Source organism: Dendrobates tinctorius, unplaced genomic scaffold, assembly GCF_039654945.1.
Source record: "Dendrobates tinctorius isolate UK_male_01 unplaced genomic scaffold, ASM3965494v1 ptg000089l, whole genome shotgun sequence".
In the NCBI taxonomy this organism is placed as follows: domain Eukaryota; kingdom Metazoa; phylum Chordata; class Amphibia; order Anura; family Dendrobatidae; genus Dendrobates; species Dendrobates tinctorius.
The window spans coordinates 19,963,220-19,985,901 of NW_027361757.1; the positions used below are offsets into that span (position 1 = coordinate 19,963,220).

Here is a 22,682-nt window from a genome sequence, read left to right on the forward strand (position 1 = left end):
CACAATTGCTGGAATTGTACAACAGACCTGCCGGGCATTGTGGGATTCTCTACAGGAGGAATACATCCCAGAGCCAACACGGGAGAGGTGGCTGGAGATTGCAGACAAGTTTCAACAAATCTGCCAGTTTCCAAACTGCATCGGTGCCGTGGATGGCAAGCATATCAGGATTGTGAAACCCATGGGATCTGGTTCACAGTTTTACAACTATAAGAAATACTTTTCTATTGTGCTTATGGCCATTTCGGATGCAAACTGCAAATTCATTGCCGTGGACATTGGTGCATACGGTCGTTCTAATGACTCTCAGGTATTCAAGATGTCCACCATGGGCCGTCGCTTGTATGGAGACAATTTTGACTTCCCACCTCCAAGACCACTCCCTGGAACAACAGGCCCACCAATGCCTTTTGTGTGCGTTGGCGACTATGCTTTTCAGCTTTCTAAGCACCTACTCAAACCATATGGTAGTCGTGGATTAACACACCGGAAAAGAATCTATAACTATCGGTTAACCCGAGCACGCAGAGTGGTGGAGTGCGCGTTTGGAATTTTAACTGCCAAATGGAGAGTCCTGTTAACGGCCATGAAAATGAAAACAGAGACTGTGGATGAGGTGGTGAAGGCCTGTGTAATCCTGCACAATTTTGTCCTTTCAAAGGAACCAGTTTCCATCGATGAAAATCTGTCTGAAACCACCTTGTGGGATTATGAGCAGCGAACTTTTCGGAGTACTGGCTCAGTGGCAAGAATCAGGGACACCTTTGCAGACTATTTTGTGACACCAGAGGGACAAGTGGACTGGCAAGATGACATGATATAATTTCCTTCTTAATATACCAATTGTGAGTACCATTTTTTTTTTTTTTTTTTTTAAACTGAAATTTTACCAAGTGTTTGGTTTTCCCAAGCGTTGTGTTACCATGTGATTTGGTTTACCAAGTGTTTTTTTTTTTTTTTTTTTTTTTTTTTTAAAGTTTTACACTTTGCAATGTTACCAAGTGTTGTGTACCAAGCGTTGTTTTACACTTAGAAATGTTACCAAGTGTTGGGTACCAAGCGTAAAATTTTACACTTTGAAATTTTACCAAGTGTTGTGTACCAAGCGATGTTTTACACTTTGATATGTTAACAAGTGTTTGGTACCAAATGTTGTGCTACCAAGTGTTGGTTTTTTGTACCTTGTACACCACCAGTGTACTGTGAAATATTACCCAGTGTTGTGTTACCAAGTGTTGTGTTTACCTTTTACACCACTGGTGTACTTTGAATATTTCCAAAGAAAGAAACAAAAAAGAAACAACACAATAAAGTTCTTTTTGAAAAAAAAAAACATTGTTTATTTCTGAATTTGTAATAACTTTATTTTTTTTGTGAATTTTTGTGTTTTTTTTTTTTTAATTTTTTTTTTTTGGTATCTTAAACCTTTTTTGTAAAATGTTTTTTATTTTTCTTTTTTGGTATATATTACCTTTTTTTGGAAAAAAACACTTTATAAAGTGTGATAATGTTGGGTGGAGATAGTATTGGAGGGGTTAACAGGGTTGACCACATCGAGGGGGGGGGGGGGGGGGGTAGAGGACTGGGGAGGGAGTTGGTGAGGACCAGAAGTGGAAGGGGGGTTTAACACGTGGTTGGGACGGGAGTGGATGGACAGACGAGGTTTTTGGGTACATTGAAGGTGTATGTGGGAGTGGGTATGGTGAGGGCATTGGGGTATAATGCAAACGGAAGGAAGGTACTGGGAAGAATGGAATGGGGAACTAGAGAAAGGAGAGGGAGTGGTAGAAGGAGGGATGGCTGTATGATGGATGGTGGTGGAAGGATGGACGGGGGAAGGATGGACAGGGGGAGGATGGGATGCTTCAGCAAGTACTTCCACTAGAGCATTCTGACAGGCTTGCATCACACGCATCTGCTGGTGAGTACTTAAACCTTCCATTTGCCGGACAACAGATTGAAAAAAGGTATGTCTCTGTGTCTGGTTTGATTCTAAATTCATCTGTTCCATGCATCTTCTGAGTTCCATGATACTTTGATCATGGTCAACCCAGAAGATAACTGTTGTCCATAAGTGTGGAAACCATGCTGGACAGATGAGTTTAGACTCAAACAGTCAGACAAGGTCATCCTTTCCTGACTCCTCAGACGCTGCCGGCCAGAACCAAAAGTTGGTCGAGATGTTGCGGCAGTGTCTGAGGGGTGGGGAACAGGGAACAAGTCGTCACCAGCAGCTTCATGTGATGAAGTCTGCCCTGCTGCTCCAGTGCTGGTGGAGGGGATAGAGGGATGAGACAAGAGGGTAGGTACAGAGTGGTCGGATACCTCGATGTGGTCACCGGGGGCGGTCTCACTAGGGATCACTCCAGAGGGACGCAACTCTGATGCAGACTCCCGAGTGCTGCAGATGGTGCTAAAAAAAAGGAGAAATAATGTATATTAAAAATATTGATATTTAATTTAAGTCTGCTGAAAAAAAATTTGGTTAAACATTTCTACTACAGAAATGGTTTGGGGAATATTTACCTTCTGCACACCATTGTTGATCGCAGGAACGCCAGGGCTCTGTAGTTCTTGTACTGGGGTCCCCGGCGTCCTCCCGATCCACTTGGGGTCTGCATCTCCTTGTTGTAGTCCCTCTTGAAGCGATCCCGGAGCGACCGCCACCGTGTGATAACGGTTGTGATGGTGTGATATGCTATATGGATATCATTTTGTGTATATTGCTATTTCACTGATTTGCATAGTGTTAATCTTGATGCCTTGTATGTCTGCAGCCTGACTTTTATCTATGACTCTTGATGACCCCCTGTAGTGTCATAATCCCCCAGGCACCTTTTGTCAAGTCTGGGAGGCCTGAAAACCAGCCCCCAACCTGTTTTGACTCCCTGGACATAATGAGGGGGGCTGGGCAAGTCAGTTGCTGTGTGCAGAGCATGGTGTGAAGACAGGACTTCTGAGAGAGAGAAGAATATATGGAACATGTTATCACTGTCAGCTGGATTTTGGACTCTCATCTCCCTGGACATGTTATACTGTTACTGAACTGCATTCAGATTCTGGACTATCTATCCTTTGTGGGGTGGACTGAATATGGACCTTTCATATTTTTGCCTAAATAAATGTCTTGGAATTGTTCACTCTCCTCTTGCTCTGTTGATTGTGTGATACCAGAGAAGGACCCCGTGACAACCCTGTCACCTGTGAAGCAAAAAAAAAAAAGGGGTTTAGTATTCAACACTTCACATGCTGGAATATAAGTTACTGAAGTTGTAATACTTACGCACAAAATCCCTGGCCCTCGCATTGAGTTCCTCCCAGTTCTCTATAACTGAAGAACAGACCTCATCCCAGAGCCGTCGGGTGGTTGGTTGGTCGGCGTGTAAACGGTTTGCCATGTTCCACAGCGGCTCCTGGTTTTCCACCTCACAGATCAGTTCATCTGTATCAATAATGACACCCTCCTCCAGTTGTCTCTGGGGAGCACGCTGTGAAACCTGTGAAGATAAAAAACAAAAAAAAAAATTACATTCTATTCAAACACATGATGTTCATTTAAACAATTATCCAAATAGGGTTACTTACCATTTGCCGACCACCAGAGGCATCACCTTGACGACCCTGGGATGTCCTGGGAGTCACTAGTGCGGGCACCGGATTCTGAAGACTGTGGGGAAAAAAAAAAATTTTTTTGTTTGGATGGATGTGTAGTTATTGTGTGTGCACTGTGATGAATGTTTGTGTTGGGTGTAGCATTATGTATGTGTGTATGTGCTAAACTTACACTCTGCGCACCCCCTCCTTGTGTCTCTCCACCCTGCACGTCTCCTCCTGGAAGCTCCTCTGAATCAGCTTCCTGTCAAAACATAATACATGGATAGTGTTTTTAAACAAAAAAAAAAATAAGAGTTTAAAAAAAAAAAAAAATTTTACCTCAGCTCGCTGATGATGTGAGGGGGAGCTTTCAGAAGAAGACATTACGGTCTGGGTCAGCTGCGTTGGCAGCTGCGGTGCTTCCTGAAGTGATCTGCAAGTATAAAGACACTTGTTAAGCTACTATACAAAGGATCATAATAAGCTTTCAGGCCTTTATACTTACAGTGAAACTAATGGTTGGCTGGCCGTCTCTGCTGCGGCCTGGCTGACCGTCTCTGCTGCGGCATGGCTGACCGTCTCTGCTGCGGTCTGGATGGTGGTGCTTGCTGAAGTGATCTGCAAGTATAAAGACAATTGTTAAGCTACTATACAAAGGATCATAATAAGCTTTCAGGTCTTTATACTTACAGGGAAACAAATGGTTGCCTGTACTCTGCTGCGGCCTGGCTGGCCGTCTCTGCTGCGGCCTGGCTGGCCGTCTCTGCTGCGGCCTGGCTGGCCGTCTCTGCTGCGGCCTGGCTGGCCGTCTCTGCTGCGGCCTCGTTCACCATCCCTGCTGCGGCCTGGCTGGCCGTGTCTGCTGCTGCCTTTCTGGTGGCACTTCATGAAGTGATCTGAAAGTATAAAGAAAATTATATGAAAGTTAAAAAAAAAAAAAAAAAAAAAACCATAAAAAAAATCTTCATTTGTATATAATTTGTGTAATTCCCTGAAACTAAGTATACACAGTTTTAAGTGTTTGCATGTCTAAATTCCCTTATCTCTCACTGAGTGTAACCACAGTGATTGAAGGTGTGTAATATTTTGTGTAAACCCACACTTTATCTTTGCATGTGTTTTGAATTCCCTGAAAAAGTGTAACTGAGTGTAACCAGTGATTGAAGGTGTGTAATTGCTGTGTATACCAGTGTTTGCATTCCCTCAAAAACTCTCCCCGAGAGTGTAACCACAGTGATTGAAGGTCTCCCCGAGAGTGTAACCAGTGATTGAAGGTGTTTAATTTCTGTGTATACCCACACTGTGTTTGCATGTTTTTGAATTCCCTGAAAAACTCTCACCGAGAGTTTAACCTGTGATTTAAGGTGTGTAATTGCTGTGTATATACAGATTTTTTTCATGGTATGTTGCAATCTCTCACTTTTAACCACACTTGTATACCAAAAAATTTAATGTACCTTTATGGTAACTTAATTTTACCTTTTTTTTTTAAAATGATACTATGGAGATTTTTTCAAAACAGTTTTGTTTTTTTTTTTCATGTTTTTTTTTCCCAACAAAAAAAAGAGCTACTCTGCTCTTTAGTTTAAATACCACAATAAATAAAAAATAAAACAACACCGATTTACAACAGATACATTAATCACACCACAATTGCAAATATGAAAATATAATACAATAAACATGCAAAAGAAAAAATGAAAATATAAAAAAAAAAAAACCCACACAAGCACGCATAACACACGGCCAGGCCACACACACACACACACACACACACACACACACACTCTCCAGGGGTCTTGCAGGTGGAAGATTTGCAGCTGAGCAGACAGGTTTTGTAGCTCTAGTTTGGTCTTCTATCAGTCGGGCTGGTGTTGGATGTCTGGCTCGGTGTCTTCAGTGTGGCTGGTGCCAGATGTCTGGGCCCAATTACACCACATACAATACCAGTTAGGCCGGTTTCACATTTGCACTTTATAGCGCAGCGATGGCCTGCACACGGCCGCCGCTAATCCCCGCCCCATCTGGTCATCGCCGCCTACTAGCTCACATGGACGCTTGCGATCTGCGCACCCTATCTTTAGCATAGGGTGCGCTGGCAGGATTTTACCGTATGCTGCGCACTTTTGAAGGTGTGCCGTGCGCGCCAAAATGCAACATGCTGCGTTTGGCGCACAAGGGCACACCTTCAAAAGTGCGCAGCACACGGTAAAATCCTGCCAGCACACGATCTGCGCACCCTATGCTAAAGATAGGGTGCGCAGATCGCAAGCGTTCATGTGCGCTAGTAGGCGGCGATGACCGGATGGGACGGGGATTAGCGGCGGCCGTGTGCAGGTCATCGCTGCGCTATAAAGTGCAAATATGAAACCGGCCTTACACCACACAATCACAGCATAAGAAATACAATATTACAGTTGTATGAAAATAAAATGCAGTACACATGCAACAGAAAATAAAAAAGGATGGAAAAAAAAAATGCATTACACACACACAGGCCATACACACACGCACACGCTCCAGGGGTCTTGCAGGTGGTAGACTTGCAGCTGGGCAGGCAGGTTTTATAGCTCTAGTTCAATCTTCTATCAGTCAGGCTGCAGTCGGATGTCTAGCTCGGTGTCTTCAGTGTTGCTGGTGCCGGATTGTCTGGGCCCAATTACACCACATACCATACACCACACAATCACAGCATAAAAAATACAATATTACAGTTGTATGAAAATAAAATGCAGTACACATGCAACAGAAAAAAAAGTATGAAAAAAAAAATATACACATAGACCTGCAACACTCGCAGACCACACACACACACACACACACACACACACACACACACGCAGGCTACACACTAGCAGGCCATACACACACACAGAAATGTCATAAACAAATAGGTATACTCACACTTTTAGGCGAGCTGGTACTGGCAGGCCTCTTGATAGCTGTCTGGCAGGCTTGGTGGGTGTCTGGCAGGCTTGGTGGGTGTCTGGCAGGCTTGGTGGGTGGCTTGGTTCCTGGCTGACTGCTACTGCATGTCTGGGCCCAATTAGCCCACCTTATATAGTTTTGGGACTGTCTGGAAAAGTATCTTTTTTTTCTGGGCATGCGCAGTGCGATTTTGCGGATCCTGCCGGCGGATTCCGCAAAATCGCGGGTCCTGGCGGATCCGCCGCCCATAGGCGGCCATTCTACCGCATGGCGGATGACGGCGGATGCGCCGTCACCCGACATTTAGACGGCGAACAAAAAACGTTGCAAGCTCCGTCCCCCTCAGACAGAATCCGCAAGGAATCTTGCGGATCCGCCGAATACCGGACGCAACGGACGACCATCCGTCAAAATCCGCCACTAATGTATCCCAATGGGGGAAATGGTGGATCCGCCATTTTCAAATTTTGGCGGATTTTGACTGATGGCAAAAAACTGAAGTGTGAAAGAGGCCTAACACTCTCGCACCCCTCCAATGTGCTGCCCGACTAATCCACCTGTCCCCCCCCGCTATTTCCTGGCCTCTCCCCTCTGTCAATCCCTGCACTGGCTTCCCATTACCCAAAGACTCCAGTTCAAAACTCTAACCATGACATACAAAGCCATCCACAACCTGAGTCCTCCATACATCTGTGACCTCATCTCCCGGTACTTACCTTCACGCAACCTCCAATCCTCACAAGATCTCCTTCTCTACTCCCATCTTGTCTCCTCTTCCCACAATCGCATACAAGATTTCTCTCGCGCATCCCCCCTACTCTGGAACTCTCTACCACAACATATCAGACTCTCGCCTACCATGGAAACCTTCAAAAAGAACCTGAAGACTTACCTCTTCCGACAAGTCTACAACCTGCAGTAACCACCGATCCACCAAACCGCTGCACGACCAGCTCTACCCTCGCCTACTGTATTCTCACCCATCCCTTGTAGATTGTGAGCCCACGCGGGCAGGGTCCTCTCTCCTTCTGTACCAGTCGTGACTTGTATTGTTTAAGATTACTGTACTTGTATGTATTATGTATACCCCTCCTCACATGTAAAGCGCCATGGAGTAAATGGTGCTATAATAATAAATACCGCCTGTATACAGAGAGCCACTATAGTATAGTGTGCCCAGGCGTCCGTCCTGAGTCGGAGCACTGATCGGCCTATGCCCGCAGCGCCCACAAACACTGTGTGCCCGGCCTTAGGTGGCTGACCCGTATGTACATGCATGCTCAGTTTACCAAGTGTGCATGTGTTTTCAATAGGAAAAAGAAGTAGGACACGGCCAGACAACTGATCTCCATGGGGATAACCGGGATGTTGAATAATACAATGTGTGATCCATCTTTCTGATATCGGTCAGGGGAGAGGGTGGAGGCGCCATGTACATTAGGTGGAGAGGGTTTGTCAGGTTTATCTATCATTAGTGTGTACTGAGTCTACCATAGAGGGAGAGTATGGCTGGGTGAGAGAGGCGAGGACGACGTGCCGCGTATTGGTGACTGTGCTCATGATCTGATTCTCCATGCAGATCTCCACTCTGCTGCTGCAGAACTATAGAGATTAACTCCTTATGGGCGTCGTATAAACTTCTCTTATTTAAAGGTGACCAGAAACGATTGACTGATTAGCATTGACATATCCCCCCATTATCATTGCAGTACCGTATGATGGATTTATCTGATGTTTGTATTATAAGGGCTTGTGTGCCCACCCTCTGTGACTAGCTGAGACGCTGTGGGGGGGCAGTTCCTATAAAGTCGTTATCACGTTGTAATTTGTAGTTTGTCCTGTGGTGGCGCCGCAAGGAAACTGAGCAGTTGTTTGGTTTCCCGCATGTTGGAGCTGGACTGACTCAACGCTTTATCGTGGAGGGTTCGCTGTGTTAGGAAAAAGTAGTTGTTGAAGCAGCTGACAAATACCGGATATAGTACCCTGCCGCATATGATAAATGTTATATATTGTCTTTTTTTTTGTAGAATAATCTTGGGATTCTGTGGGCGGACAGAGGAGAGATCATCATAGCTCAGACTTACTTGGAGTCTGCGGAGTCCTTGTACTGTCAGTATATGAAAAAGGTAAGTAATGAGCGTTCTCAGGTAATGATAGATACAGACCTGGAGTGGAGGTGCAGCGCCCCCTGCTGGAGCCACCTTACACAACAACATAGGTAGTACTCCTCCCTCCAGTACAGTGTTCCCTGGCAAACTTTGGGCAGTTTTTCGACTCTTCTGACGCCAAATTCTGGACTGGAGAAAATTTTCTGGTGGGAAAAGTTTCTAAATTTTTCTAAAAAAAAGTACCAGCAGTTTTACTATAATTTTTGAAAGAAATTGACTTGACCCAATATCAACATGGGTTTTCGAGGAACCGTTTCTGTCAGACTAATCTGATAAGCTTTTATGAAGAGGTAAGTTCCGGACTGGACCAAGGGAATGCAGTGGACGTGGTGTACATGGACTCTTCAAAAGCTTTTGATATGGTGCCACACAAAAGGTTGATACATAAAATGAGAACAATGGGGATAGGGGAAAATGTGTAGGTGGGTTAAGAGCTGGCTCAGGGATAGGAAACAAAGGGTGGTTATTAATGGAGCACACTCGGACTGGGTCATGGTTAGCAGTGGTGTACCGCAGGGGTCCGTTTTGGGCCCACTTCTTTTTAACATATTAATGACCTTGTAGGGGGCATAGAGAGTAGAATTTCAATATTTGCAGATGACACTAAACTGCAGGGTTATCAATACAGAGGAGGACAATTTTATATTACAGGAGGATTTATGTAAACTAGAAGCTTGGGCTGATAAATGGCAAATGAGCTTTAATGGGGATAAATGTAAGGTCATGCACTTGGATAGAACAAACAAGATGTATAATTATGTGCTTAATTGTAAAACACTGGGCAAAACAGTCACTGAAAAAGACCTGGGTGTATGGGTGGACGACAAACTCACATTTAGTGGCCAGAGTCATGCAGCTGCTGCAAAGGCAAATAAAATAATGGGATGCATTAAAAGAGGCATAGATGCTCATGCATGAGGAGAACATAATTTTACCTCTATATAAGTCACTAGTGCGACCACACTTAGAATACTGTGTACAGTTCTGGTCTCCGGTGTATAAGAAAGACATAGCTGAACTGGAGTGGGTGCAGAGAAGAGCGACGAAGGTTATTAGGGAACTGGGGGGTCTGCAATACCAAGACAGGTTATTACACTTGGGGTTATTTAGTTTGGAAAACCGAAGGCTTAGGGGTGATCTTATTACAATGTATAAATATATGCGGGGACAGTACAAAAACCTTTCTAATGATCTTTTTACTCTTAGACCTGTGACTGGGACAAGGGGGCATCCTCTACATCTGGAGGAAAGAAGGTTTAAGCATACTCACATTATACAAAGAATGCTTGCTCTCTATCATACTAAGGCATGTTAATGTGGAATATATGTAATTAGAATTGCAATACAGCTTTAGAATTCTAGAAAAAATGAGACTCTTAGCATAAAATTTGGCCAAATATCTGCCCACCAGTCAACGTCAAGGCGACCTCAAATCTGATGGGTACCTACACTGTATGAATACCTCTCTAAGGCTGATGTCTGGATTCCTGGGTGAATGTGGACACCTCTGTCAGCAATGCCTGCATTAATGGGTAAGTAGGGACCTGCTATAATTAAAATCACCACCTGGTGGAGGACGGAGTGCTCGATCAGTAAGCTAACATACAAGAGACAAAAAAAGCTGACTGGCACATACAAACTAATGTGAACCTTGTAGATTGTGAGCCTTCGCGGGCAGGGTCCTCTCTCCTCCTGTACCAGATATGACTTGTATTGTTTAACATTATTGTACTTGTTTTTATTATGTATACCCCTCCTTACATGTAAAGCGCCATGGCAATGTAAAGCGCAATGGCGCTATAACAATAAATAATAATAGGTGCTTACCAAGAGGAGCTACCCCCATATACACTTATAGCAGGTCCCTACTTACCCATAAATGCAGGCATTGCTGACAGAGGTGTCCACATTCACCCCACCCGCGTGGTAACCCTCTCCTCTCTGCCCGCTGTGTTGGCTGGTGCGAATATTAAGGGAGGCTCTGTACATCCTCACTGATCTGAACTGCACCTAGTTGCCTTCCTTGTACTCCCTCAGGCGTCCCTCTGCAGCCTGACCCATTATTAACTGTTGCCGGCCCTGCTGTGGTCCCTATCTGTGGTGGGTAATACCTGGATCGCACGCCTAAATTGTTTTATCAGAACACGCTGCAGACAATTATGAGCCGACTTAAAGGGACAGAAGCGGCGGAAAAATTGAAGGAGTTCGCTAGATCTGATCCCGCTGAAGGTGCGTGGCATAATAGGAGCACATCTTCTCAAGTTCAATGCAAAAACCACTATTCTGGGGGCGAGGAGGAGATAGAACATGAGGAACTGACCCTTAAGGCCCTTTTACATTTAGCGATGCACCAGCGATCCGACCCGGTCAGGATCGCTGGTGCATCGCTAAATGATCGCTAGTGAGCTTTCATACAGAAAGATCTCACAACGATGCAGCAGCGACGCAGCGCACGATACTTACCTTTCACACACAGCGATCCTGACGTCCTCCCGCCCGCCTCCACGCGTCGCTCGTGTCACACAGCAGGAAGCGCCCGACGAGAAATGGAGCCGCCCGATCTCGCGCGATCAGCGATGGATAGCGGGGGAGCCGGTCGTTGGTAAGTATCACACATAGCGATATCGCTATAACGTCACAAAACCAGTGACGTTTTAGCGATATCGCTTAGTGTAAGACCCCCTTTAAACAAGCATCTGAGCAGTTGATGCAGGCTATCTCGTTGACCAGGACATCCCTGACGGAGAAAATTGAGGATGTCTATACGGAGGTGGGGAGACTCCGTCAGGATATGCAGGCCATGAGGGGACGCATTACGGAGGTGGAGACGAGGGTTTCTAAGGTGGAAGATACCATTACACCCATGGAAGCTAAGTTAACAAAGGTGGCGGGCTCCATGAATGCTTGGAAGCAGAAGGCGGATGACTTAGAAAGCAGAATGCGCCGAAATAACATCCGTATTGTTGGACTGCCTGAGCACTCGGAAGGTCAACATCCTGAGCAATTTCTGGAGGATTGGCTTAAAACCTCCCTGGGGGACGAATTCTCCTCAATGTTCGCCGTTGAAAGAGCTCAGAGTCCCTACAAGACCCCTGTCTCCGGGGGCCCCACCTCGATCATTCCTGGCACGGCTGCTCAAATGCAAGGACAGAGATACCACTTTGCGTCTTGCACGCCTGAAAAGTCCTGTCAAATTCAACAATGCTGTCGTTTCCATTTTTACGGATTTCTCCGTGGAGCTGCAGAAGAAGCGGGTGCAGTTCTTTGAGGTCAAGAAACAACTCAGAGATAGGAACATTGTTTATTCGATGGTATATCCGGCCTGGCTCCGAGTTGTCCATGAGGGTTCCTCCGTATTTTTTACAGATCCGCCGGAGGCGACTGAGTGGCTGCGGTCCCATGGGGGATCCCCTGCGAAGGAGTCCTAATGTGGCGGCTGTTACTTCAGATTTCCTTAATTGACGGTCTAATTGGAGCTCTCCTGGCGAGTTCCCAGATGCCAGCTATACCGGACGCTGTACTCAGTGATGGTATCCCCTTGTTTAATTTTTGATGAGAGCGTAGGACTATACGCCTATGTTATTAGGTTCTTGTTTTGTTTTTTCTTTTTCAAAAGTTTTAATTTTTATAGTTGTTTAGTCGGAGGCCGTAGCCGACGTCAAATTCTGTTATCTGTGTGGGCTCTCTGCACCGGGATCGGGCACCATTATGCACCATATCCAGATGCGGGGAAATGGGTTCTGAGCTGATTTGTATGACCTGGAATGTAAGAGGCATAAAAACCCCTCGGAAGAAAATTAAGGTGTTCTCACAGATCAGACATCACCGTCCTCACATTGTGGCTCTGGTAGAGACGCACCTGACCAGGGATACGGTTCGGTGGGTACAGCAATGGTTTATACATGCTTTTCACACTAGCTACTCAAGGGGAGTGTCACTGTTAATTCATAAAGATGTTCGGTGGGAGGCCCGGAAAGACCCCGATGGAAGATTTGTGTTCGTACATGCGCTGATTAACTCTGAGAAATATGTAATTCTTTGTATTTATAATCCCCCTCCGGCCAATATATCAATCCTTCAGAAGGCATTGAGCTTTGCTTTAAATTACGCAGATGCACATGTCATCTGTATGGGAGATTTCAATTTGGTCATGAATAGCCATCTTGATAAATTGAGACTGGGCGATGGAATACAGGGTGGGGTCCCCCCTCCGGGCACATCCCAACTGTCACAATTCATGACGGGTAGTGGGTGGCTAGATTTATTGAGGATGCGCCATCCAGAGACGAGGGAATATACTTGCCACTCCTCCACTGGGCGCTCTCTGTCTCGCATAGACTACATTTTTGGGTCCAGCAGTTTGGCGGCGTGGGTGGATGATATTAAACATGGAAGCAGGGGGATTTCAGATCATAGTCCAATTATTCTCAAGCTTAAATATGGGCCATTGACTAATGGGATAGTATGGAAGCTGAATCCTTTTTGGCTGAAGTTGATAACACCCCCTGATAGAACGATAGATCAGCTACGTTGCTTCATCTCATCCCACCCTGAACCCCGTAATATTAATGTATTTTGGGATGCTCTTAAAGCCTATTTACGGGGTTGTCTATCCTCCACGATTTCTCATATTAAACGGGTGACATCAGAGGAGGATGACGCGATGGAGCGACGTCTGAAAGACTCGGAGGCAGCCTATATATCGGATCAAACTGACAGTAACGGTAGAATGGCTGACCGCTCAAAGGTTATATGCTCAATACACTGACACCAAATCGAAACGTAAATTATTTTTTGCCCTGAGGTCTTATTTTGAAATGGGGAATCAGGCATGTAAGTTTCTGGCCTATTTAGTACGACAGCATAATGCAACTAACACAGTTCTACAAATTTGTGATTCGGACGGTACTTTGGTTTCCTCAACTGAGGAGATACTAAAGTGCTTTTTTGATTATTATGGTTCATTGTACAATTCTAAGATGGAGCTAGATGGCCCGGAGTGTTTAAATTATTTGTTAGACACAGAATTTCCTACGCTGAATCCTACCCAACAGGCCTTTGTGGATGCTGAATTTACTCTGGAGGAGGTAGAGGACGCCATAAAAGACATGGCCTCCGGGAAGGCCCTTGGGCCGGATGGATTTCCTGTGGAGTTATATAGGAAATATCAGGATATACTAGCGCCCCTCTTGTTGACAGTGTTTCGTGGGATTTGGGAGGGGGGATGTATGCCGGAGTCCTTTTATGAGGCCAATATAATAGTTCTTAAAAAATGTGGATTATAAAATGTTTACAAAAATTCTGGCCAAAAGAGTAAACTCAGTTATATTAGATCTTGTGCACCCTGATCAAACGGGTTTTATACCGGGTAAGAGCACTTCCATAAACATCAGACGTGTCCAGTCAGTGGCCCAATATAGCTCCCTGGTACCGGATAATGAATGTGCATTGGCATCACTGGATGCGGCCAAGGCCTTTGACTTGTTTGAGTGGCTTTTTCTCCGTGCATGTTTGCAGAGGTATGGATTTGGTGAAAGATTCCAAAAATGGATTAATGTCTTATACATGAAACCCAAGGCTCGGGTCATCATAAATAACTCCATATCCAAGTCATTTTCATTACATAGGGGAACTCGTCAGGGGTGTCCTCTTTCCCCGGCCCTTTTTGCTCTTGCTATTGAGGCGCTGGCAATTCGTATAAGATCCTCCCCCGATATTGCTGGTATAGAAATAGCAGGTCGGACGGATACCATAGGCCTATATGCTGACGATATGGTGATATTTATGGACAAAGCGGAAGAGACCCTAACAAGAGTAATCACTACTATAAATAAGTTTAGTAAATATTCTGGCCTATACATAAATTGGGAGAAATCTGCTCTGATGCCCCTTTCCCATGCTCCAATGCCACAACTTGAGACTCTCTCCTTACTGCCCATTGTAACCAGTTTTAAATATTTGGGTGTTTATATCTCTAAGGGTAGTAAATTTGATCTACAACTCAACATACAACCATTGCTGGAGACGGTCAAAGGTAAATTCGCGATTTAGGGTTTAGGGTTCCACTGTCTGTAGCCGGACGTATTAATTTAATTAAAATGATATTACTCCCCAAGCTTGCCCAAATCCTTTTTTGCCAATCTAAATTCTCAAACTACATCCTTTATTTGGGGGAAAGCCAGGCCCAAACTTAAACTAACCACATTGCAGAGGCCCAAGAGGGGAGGGGGGGCAGCGTTACCCAATTTCTTTTTATATTATTTAGCTGGACAGGCCAAGGCCATAAGTACATGAATGAGTGGAGGTCACCTCCCGACTTCTGAGAGTCATCTACTTCATGCTGCAGGGACTGTTTGCCCACTGGGCTTTTTGGAAATGAGGAAAATAAATGTCTCGAGACTGTTACCTCTGCTTCGTCTGGCACGATCGATATGGAGACAGATTAAGGGGGTGATTAGATTCGGGGATATTATAGCTGGAATGCCTCTATGGAATAATGACTACCTCCCGGTGCTACCGCCGAGTTCTGGGTTCAGTATAGTGTCTCTACGATAGGTGATCTATATGATCGTGGAACATTGGTATCCTTTGAGCAATTACAAGATAATCGCAGTGTCCCGAGATCCCAGTTTTTCCGTTATCTACAACTAAGATCAGCTTTTCAATCGCACATGAGGTGTATGGGTATAGAGAATGCCATTTCGTCTCTACCCTTGATAGGGATTCTCAAATCACAGGGCCCTCAAGGTCTCATCTCCTCTCTATATACAGCCATATGTAAAAGTTTGGGCACCCCTATTAATGTTAACCTTTTTTCTTTATAACAATTTTGGTTTTTGCAACAGCTATTTCAGTTTCATATATCTAATAACTGATGGACTCAGTTATATTTCTGGATTCAAATGAGGTTTATTGTACTAACAGAAAATGTGCAATCTGCATTTAAACAAAATTTGACCGGTGCAAAAGTATGGGCACCCTTATCATTTTCTTGATTTGAACACTCCTAACTACTTTTTACTGACTTCCTGAAGCACTAAATTGGTTTTGTAACCTCATTGAGCTTTGAACTTCATAGCCAGGTGTATCAAATCATGAGAAAAGGTATTTAAGGTGGCCACTTGCAAGTAGTTCTCCTATTTGATTCTCTTATGAAGAGTGGCATCATGGGCTCCTCAAAACAACTCTCAAATGATCTGAAAACAAAGATTATTCAACATAGCTTTTCAGGGGAAGGATACAAAAAGTTGTCTCAGAGATTTAACCAGTCAGTTTCCACTGTGAGGAACATAGTAAGGAAATGGAAGAACACAGGTTCAGTTCTTGTTAAGCCCAGAAGTGGCAGGCCAAGAAAAATATCAGAAAGGCAGAGAAAAAGAATGGTGAGAACAGTCAAGGACAATCCACAGACCACCTCCAAAGACCGGCAGCATCATCTTGCTGCAGATGGTGTCACTGTGCATCGGTCAACAATACAGCGCATGCATAACGCCTTTTTGTATGACCAAACAACTCAATCTTTGTTTCATCAGTCCACAGGACCTTCTTCCAAAATGTATCTGGCTTGTCCAAATGTGCTTTTGCATACCTCAGGCAACTCTGTTTGTGGCGTGCTTGCAGAAACGGCTTCTTTCGCATCACTCTCCCATACAGCTTCTCCTTGTGCAAAGTGCGCTGTATTGTTGACCGATGCACAGTGACACCATCTGCAGCAAGATGATACTGCAGGTCTTTGGAGGTGGTCTGTGGATTGTCTTTGACTGTTCTCACCATTCTTCTTCTCTGCCTTTCTGATATTTTTCTTGGCCTGCCACTTCTGGGCTTAACAAGAACTGTACCTGTGTTCTTCCATTTCCTTACTATGTTCCTCACAGTGGAAACTGACAGGTTAAATCTCTGAGACAACTTTTTGTATCCTTCCCCTGAAAAGCTATGTTGAATAATCTTTGTTTTCAGATCATTTGAGAGTTGTTTTGAGGAGCCCATGATGCCACTCTTCATAGGAGAATCAAATAGGAGAACTACTTGCAAGTGGCCACCTTAAATACCTTTTCTCATGATTTGATACACCTGGCTATGAAGTTCAAAGCTCAATGAGGTTATAAAACCAATTTAGTGCTTCAGGAAGTCAGTAAAAAGTAGTTAGGAGTGTTCAAATCAAGAAAATAAGGGTGCCCATACTTTTGCACCGGTCAAATTTTGTTTAAATGCAGATTGCACATTTTCTGTTAGTACAATAAACCTCATTTGAATCCAGAAATATAACTGAGTCCATCAGTTATTAGATATATGAAACTGAAATAGCTGTTGCAAAAAACAAAATTGTTATAAAGAAAAAAGGTTAACATTAATAGGGGTGCCCAAACTTTTACATATGACTGTACATAAATGTTGTCAGTGGGGACAGAATGTGCCTTAGAGTCCGTTAGGAAGAAATGGGAGAGGCTCATCCCAGGTACACAGGGTGAAGAATGGGAAGAAATCCTGGAGTCACCAATTTGGGTGTCTCCGTCTGCCAACAACAGGATGACACAACTGTATATTATTAATCATATTTGACTCCGATTCGACTCTTTAAGATGGGCCGATATCCGTCATCGGAATGTTTGAGCTGTCACTCAATAGATGCAGACTTTATCCATATGATTTGGTGCTGTCCTGTTGTTGCGCAATACTGGAGGGAGGTGACGTCATTATTAACATCTTTAGTACAAACCCCAGTTCCCCTTGAGCCACTGATTTGTCTGTTTGGAGTGTGGGATGAGGAGGCATGGGGTCATTATGTTGGGATCTTTCTATGGGAGACGCTGTTGATGGCACGGAAGATACTAGCATTACGGTGGATGGGGAATTCACCTCCTTCTCTTGGGTCCTGGATCACTCTGGTAAATTCGATTATCCCATATGAACGTACACTGTATCAGAATAGAGGGTGCCCGGGTAAATTCCAAAAGATTTGGGAGAAGTGGAACTCCTCTCACCTTACTTTGCAGAGCGGAGATGTCGCACAGTAAACTGCTCATTATATAGAAGTAGGCTGCGGGATAGTTTAGGTTATGTTTTGGTAGATGTAGGTAGGGTTTAGAAGCCAGGCAGGTTTTATTACCGATATAATACACACAACACTATTGTGATTCAATTGATATTATGCTTGCTTTATTTACACACAATTGATACACACATTGTGCCTCATGTTTTCATACTGTCAGAACATATATATATAATTTGTATCAAGCTTGGTGTCTTGTGCTAAATGTGTGTATTGTAAAACTGCTTATGGTTTAATAAACGAATTTAAAAAAATATATATATATAGCGTTGATCCAGGGAGCTAGTCTGATTGCCGTATGTGGAGTCGGGAAGGAAGTTTTTTCCCCAGTGTGAAGCTTAAGGCCCCGTCACACTAAGCGACTTACTAGCGATCCCGACACCGATATCAAGGTGTCAGGATCGCTAGTAAGTCGCTATGTGATCGCTGGTGAGCTGTCACACAGACAGCTTCACCAGCGATCAGCACAGCGATGCCGAGCACCCGGCATCGCTGGCCATCGCTGTAAAACATAGAATCAAAATCAAGACTTTGTTATCCCTCGAGACCGTGACATCTCGCGGTCATTCGTGCAAAGGATTATTGGGACCGGAGCGTGGAGAGAGGCAGGATGGCTGAACGGGACGTCGGAAGGTGAGAATAACTATATTTTTTATTTTTTACACCTGATCGCTGGTCTCCCGCCTGTCACACACAGTGATGCGTGCTGGCCAGCGGGAGACCAGCGACCAAAGAAATGTCCAGAGGTTTCTTCCAGCGGATACCGGCAGGGGGGGGGGGGCGCGCGCTGATCGCTGTCACACACAGCGATCTCACCAGCGAGATCGCTGTTGTGTCACAAAAGTTGTGACTCGGCAGCGATCTCGCTACCGAGATCGCTAAGTGAGACGGGGCCTTTACTGTTTGCCACATGGGTTTTTTTTGCCTTCCTCTGGATCAACATGTTAGGATAGGAGATGGGTTGAACTAGATGGACTTAAAGTCTTCCTTCATCCTTAATAACTATGTTACTATGTTACATTTACTGTTAGTGGAAATTTCAGGTTGTGGCATCCGGACCTACAAGATATGCCAGATTTATTAAGATGGCGCATCTCATGTTCGAGACTGGCATATGAAACGCAGTGCTTACTGACTACCATGAAGCGTTTCTATAGCCACTAGGGGGAGCTCACTCCATGTCTTATTTGCTAATGAATCATCCCATCAGGGCTCCTTATTAGGCCGGGTTCACACAGGCGTGTTTCACCATCTGTATGTAGACCACGATGCTCGACCCAAATTTACAGCCTTGTGTGTGTCTGCAAGTTCAGGTTGGGAGAGCCATCGTCAGTCCAGGTATTGTGTTCTCTATACGGACCATGAAATACGCCTGTGCGACCTCTGCATTAGAGAGAGAAGTGTTTTAGTCTGAAACATTTTGAGAGAAAACAAGGTCTAAAAACCAGCTGCCACGCGCCCTGTCCTGACGCCCGCCCTGTCCTGTCCTGCTGCGCTTGATTAGCAGAGAGACGTGTCAAGTATGGTGTGAATGAGCCAAAGAGCCCCTTATTTATGTCTGATTTGTGCTTAAAGCGATGTTTGCTCTCTGTATTGACGAGGCCTGTCAGGACTTCATGCTGTCATTGTTCAAGAAGCATGACATTGATGACGGGATGATGATGGGAGCTGCATAAATCTCTGCAGTGAGCTTCCCTTAGTGCCAGCTTAAAGAGATTGTCCACTACTTGAACAATCCCTTTCTAAATGAAGTAGTCCACATTGCAAAATGTAAAATATCTTATTCTCCCTCCCATATTGTAGACGTTCCAGAGATGTCGGTGCCGAATCTCCCAAGACTCACGTGACATTGTTATACCAAGTGAACCCTGCAGCCAATCATTTCCCGCTATTGGACAGCTGACCTCTCACTTTTTGCGCTTGTTCAAGGTTCCTCTAAAGCAGGTGTGGGGAACCTCAGGTTCGCAGGCTGTTCACAGCCCTCTATGACCTTTCATCCGGCCCCCAGACAGATTCCCGGGGACCCTGCAGTACTTGTGGCGTCGGCTGTATTTTGATGGCTGCCTTTCCATTAATTCCTTCTTCCTCTGTGGGCACACACACCCAGTGTTCACTACTGACCGCTGATGTGCATTCAATAAAAAATTACGTCCTGACACCAGTGCGAGCACTAGGATGTAATTTGTGGGCGGAGTTAGCCCGTGATTTGTAGTGCCCCCGAGGGATGATATAAATATCCAAATGGTTCTTGTCAGAAAAGATTCCCCGGCCCTAAAGGAAGTGATCACACAGCAGCCAAATAGCAGCTGATTGGCTGCAGGGCTCACATGGCATATCAATGTCACATGAGCCTCGGGAGACCCGGCACCGACATCGCTGTATATAGTGAAAATTAACAACCTTCTATGAAGCCTATCGGTATGGCTTGACATTCCTAATATACATTTGTGCTCAAAAGTTTACATACCCCGGCAGAAGTTTTGCTTTCTTGGCGCTTTTTCAGAGCATATGGATGATGACACCAAAACTTTTTCTCCACTCATGGTTAGTGGTTGGGTGAAGCCATTTATTGTCAAACTACTGTGTTTTCTCTTTTTAAATCCTAATGACAACTAAAAACATTCAAATAACCCTGATCAAAAGTTCACATACCCTTGAGATTTTGGCCTGATAACATGCAGAGAAGTTGATACAAATGGGTTTGACTGGCTACTGAAGGTAACATCTTCACCTGTGACCTGTTTGCTTGTAATCAGTGTGTGTGCATGAAAGCTGAGTGAGTTTCTGGGATCCAGACAGACTCTTGCATCTTTCATCCAGCCACTGACATTTCTGGATTGTGAGTCATTGGGAAAGCAAAAGAATTGTCAATAGATCTACGGGAAAAGGTAGTTGAAGTGTATAAAACAGGAGAGGGATACAAAAAGACATCCAAGGAATTGCTAATGCCAGTCAGCAGCGTTCAAACTGTGATTGACAAATGGAAAATCAGGGGCTCTGTAAAAACAAAACCACGGTCAGTTAGCCCAACAAGAGTTTTATCCACACCGCCAGGAAAATTGTTCGAGATGCAAAGAAAAACCCACAAATAACATCAGCTGAAATACTGGACTCACTGAAAACTAGCAGTGTGGCTGTTTCAAGATGCACAGTAAGGAGGCACTTGAAGAAAAATGTGCTGTATGGTCGAGTCGCCAGAGGAATGCCATCACTGCGCAAATGCCACAAAGTATCTCGCCTACAATACGCAAAACAGCACAGAGACAAGCCTCAAAAATTTTGGAACAAGGTAAGTTGGAGTGATGAGACCAAATTTAAACTTTTGGCCACAACCATAAACTGATTTGGAGAGAGGTCAACAAGGCCTATGATGAAAGGAACACCATTCCTACTGTAAAGCAGGGAGGTGGATCGCTGATGTTTTGGGAATGTGTGAGCTACAAACGCACAGGAAACTTGGTCAAAGTTGAAGGAAAGATGAATGCAGCACGTTATCAGCAAATATTGGAGGCAAATTTGCAATCATCAACCCGGAAGCTGCGCATGACACGTACTTGGACGTTCCAACGTGACAACGATCTAAAACACAAGGCCAAATCGACCTGTCATTGGCTACAGCAAAACAAAGTGAAAGTTCCGGAGTGGCCATCTCAGTCTCCTGACCTCAATATCATTGACCCACTCTGGTGAGATCTCAAGCGCGCAGTTCATGCTATGCAGCCTAGGAATTTACAGGAACTGGACTTTTTGCTTTTTTTTGGGCTTCTTTACCATCTGAGAAAATAAAGAACCTCATCCACAACTACCACAAAAGTCTTCAAGCTGTCATTGATGTTACAGGGGGCAATACACGGTATTAAGAAATGGGGTATGTAAACTTTTGATCAGGGTCATTTGGATGTTTTGGGTTGTCATTTTGATTTAAAAAGAGAAAACAGTAAGTTTGACAATAAAAGGTTTCAAATCAAATTTATTATCGCCAAGTACATATTACATATATACAAGGAATTCTTTGTGGCAAAGAGGCAACATAATATATAACAACAGATACAAGTAACATCTAACAAGACAGATACAGTTTCACCCAACCACTACCCATGAGTGGAGAAAAAGTTTTGGTGTTATCATTCATATTCTCTGAAAAACGCCAAGAAAGCAAAAATTCTGCCGGGGTATGTAAACTTTTGAGCACAACTATAATATATATAAATTCCATTCTGCAATATCAGTGTCACCAATATGAGAAGTAGATTTGTCAGGAAAAAGGCTCAGTGAATAAAGTAGTAATTCATAATAAGTTATTTGGATTGATAATGAAATTTATATAGTGGGGGAATTAAGTGTTTGACCCCTTGCTGATTTTGTAAGTTTGCCCACTGACAAAGACATGAACAGTCTATAATTTTAAGGGTAGGTTGCCAAGCGACCGCCTCAAAATCTTAATGATTTAGAGATTATCTGCAAAGAGGAGTGGGCCAAAATTCCTCCTGACGTGGGCACAAACTTCATCATCAACTACAAAAACCGTGTGACTGCTGTGCTCGCCAACAAGGGTTTTTCCACCAAGTATTAAGTCTTGAAAACATACCAAGGACCAAAGATAGAAAGATATGGCACGCTTAATGAAGCAGCGAGATACTCCACACAAATTGTAAAACATAAGAGAAAAACTAGGAGCTTATATCCCTTAAATAAATAATTCACATGTGTGAAAAAATATATTATACCACCAAAAAATGAAAAACATCCTCTATGCAAAAATGTCACAAATTTTATTCAAGAAGACACTAACAAATAAAAGACAATAGTACATCACACATGTAAAAGAGGGCAAATAGTAAAAGACCAGTGGACAATGATGAAACCATGGTGCAACAATGCAGGTACAAAAAGGGTTAATGCTAAGCGCAGTGATATCCTATATATAACTGAATACCCCAGAT

At 44.1% G+C, this 22,682-nt stretch overlaps 1 protein-coding gene across 1 annotated transcript in view; it reads left to right on the forward strand.

The window, feature by feature from the left end:
- Nucleotides 1–22,682, forward strand: part of KIFBP (kinesin family binding protein) — a 42,283-nt gene that overhangs the window by 13,167 nt on the left and 6,434 nt on the right. Inside the window, exon 2 of the mRNA XM_073585884.1 lies at nucleotides 8,550–8,648. Within this exon, the coding sequence (XP_073441985.1) occupies nucleotides 8,550–8,648 (99 nt within the window). The remainder of the gene's footprint in view (nucleotides 1–8,549; nucleotides 8,649–22,682) is intronic.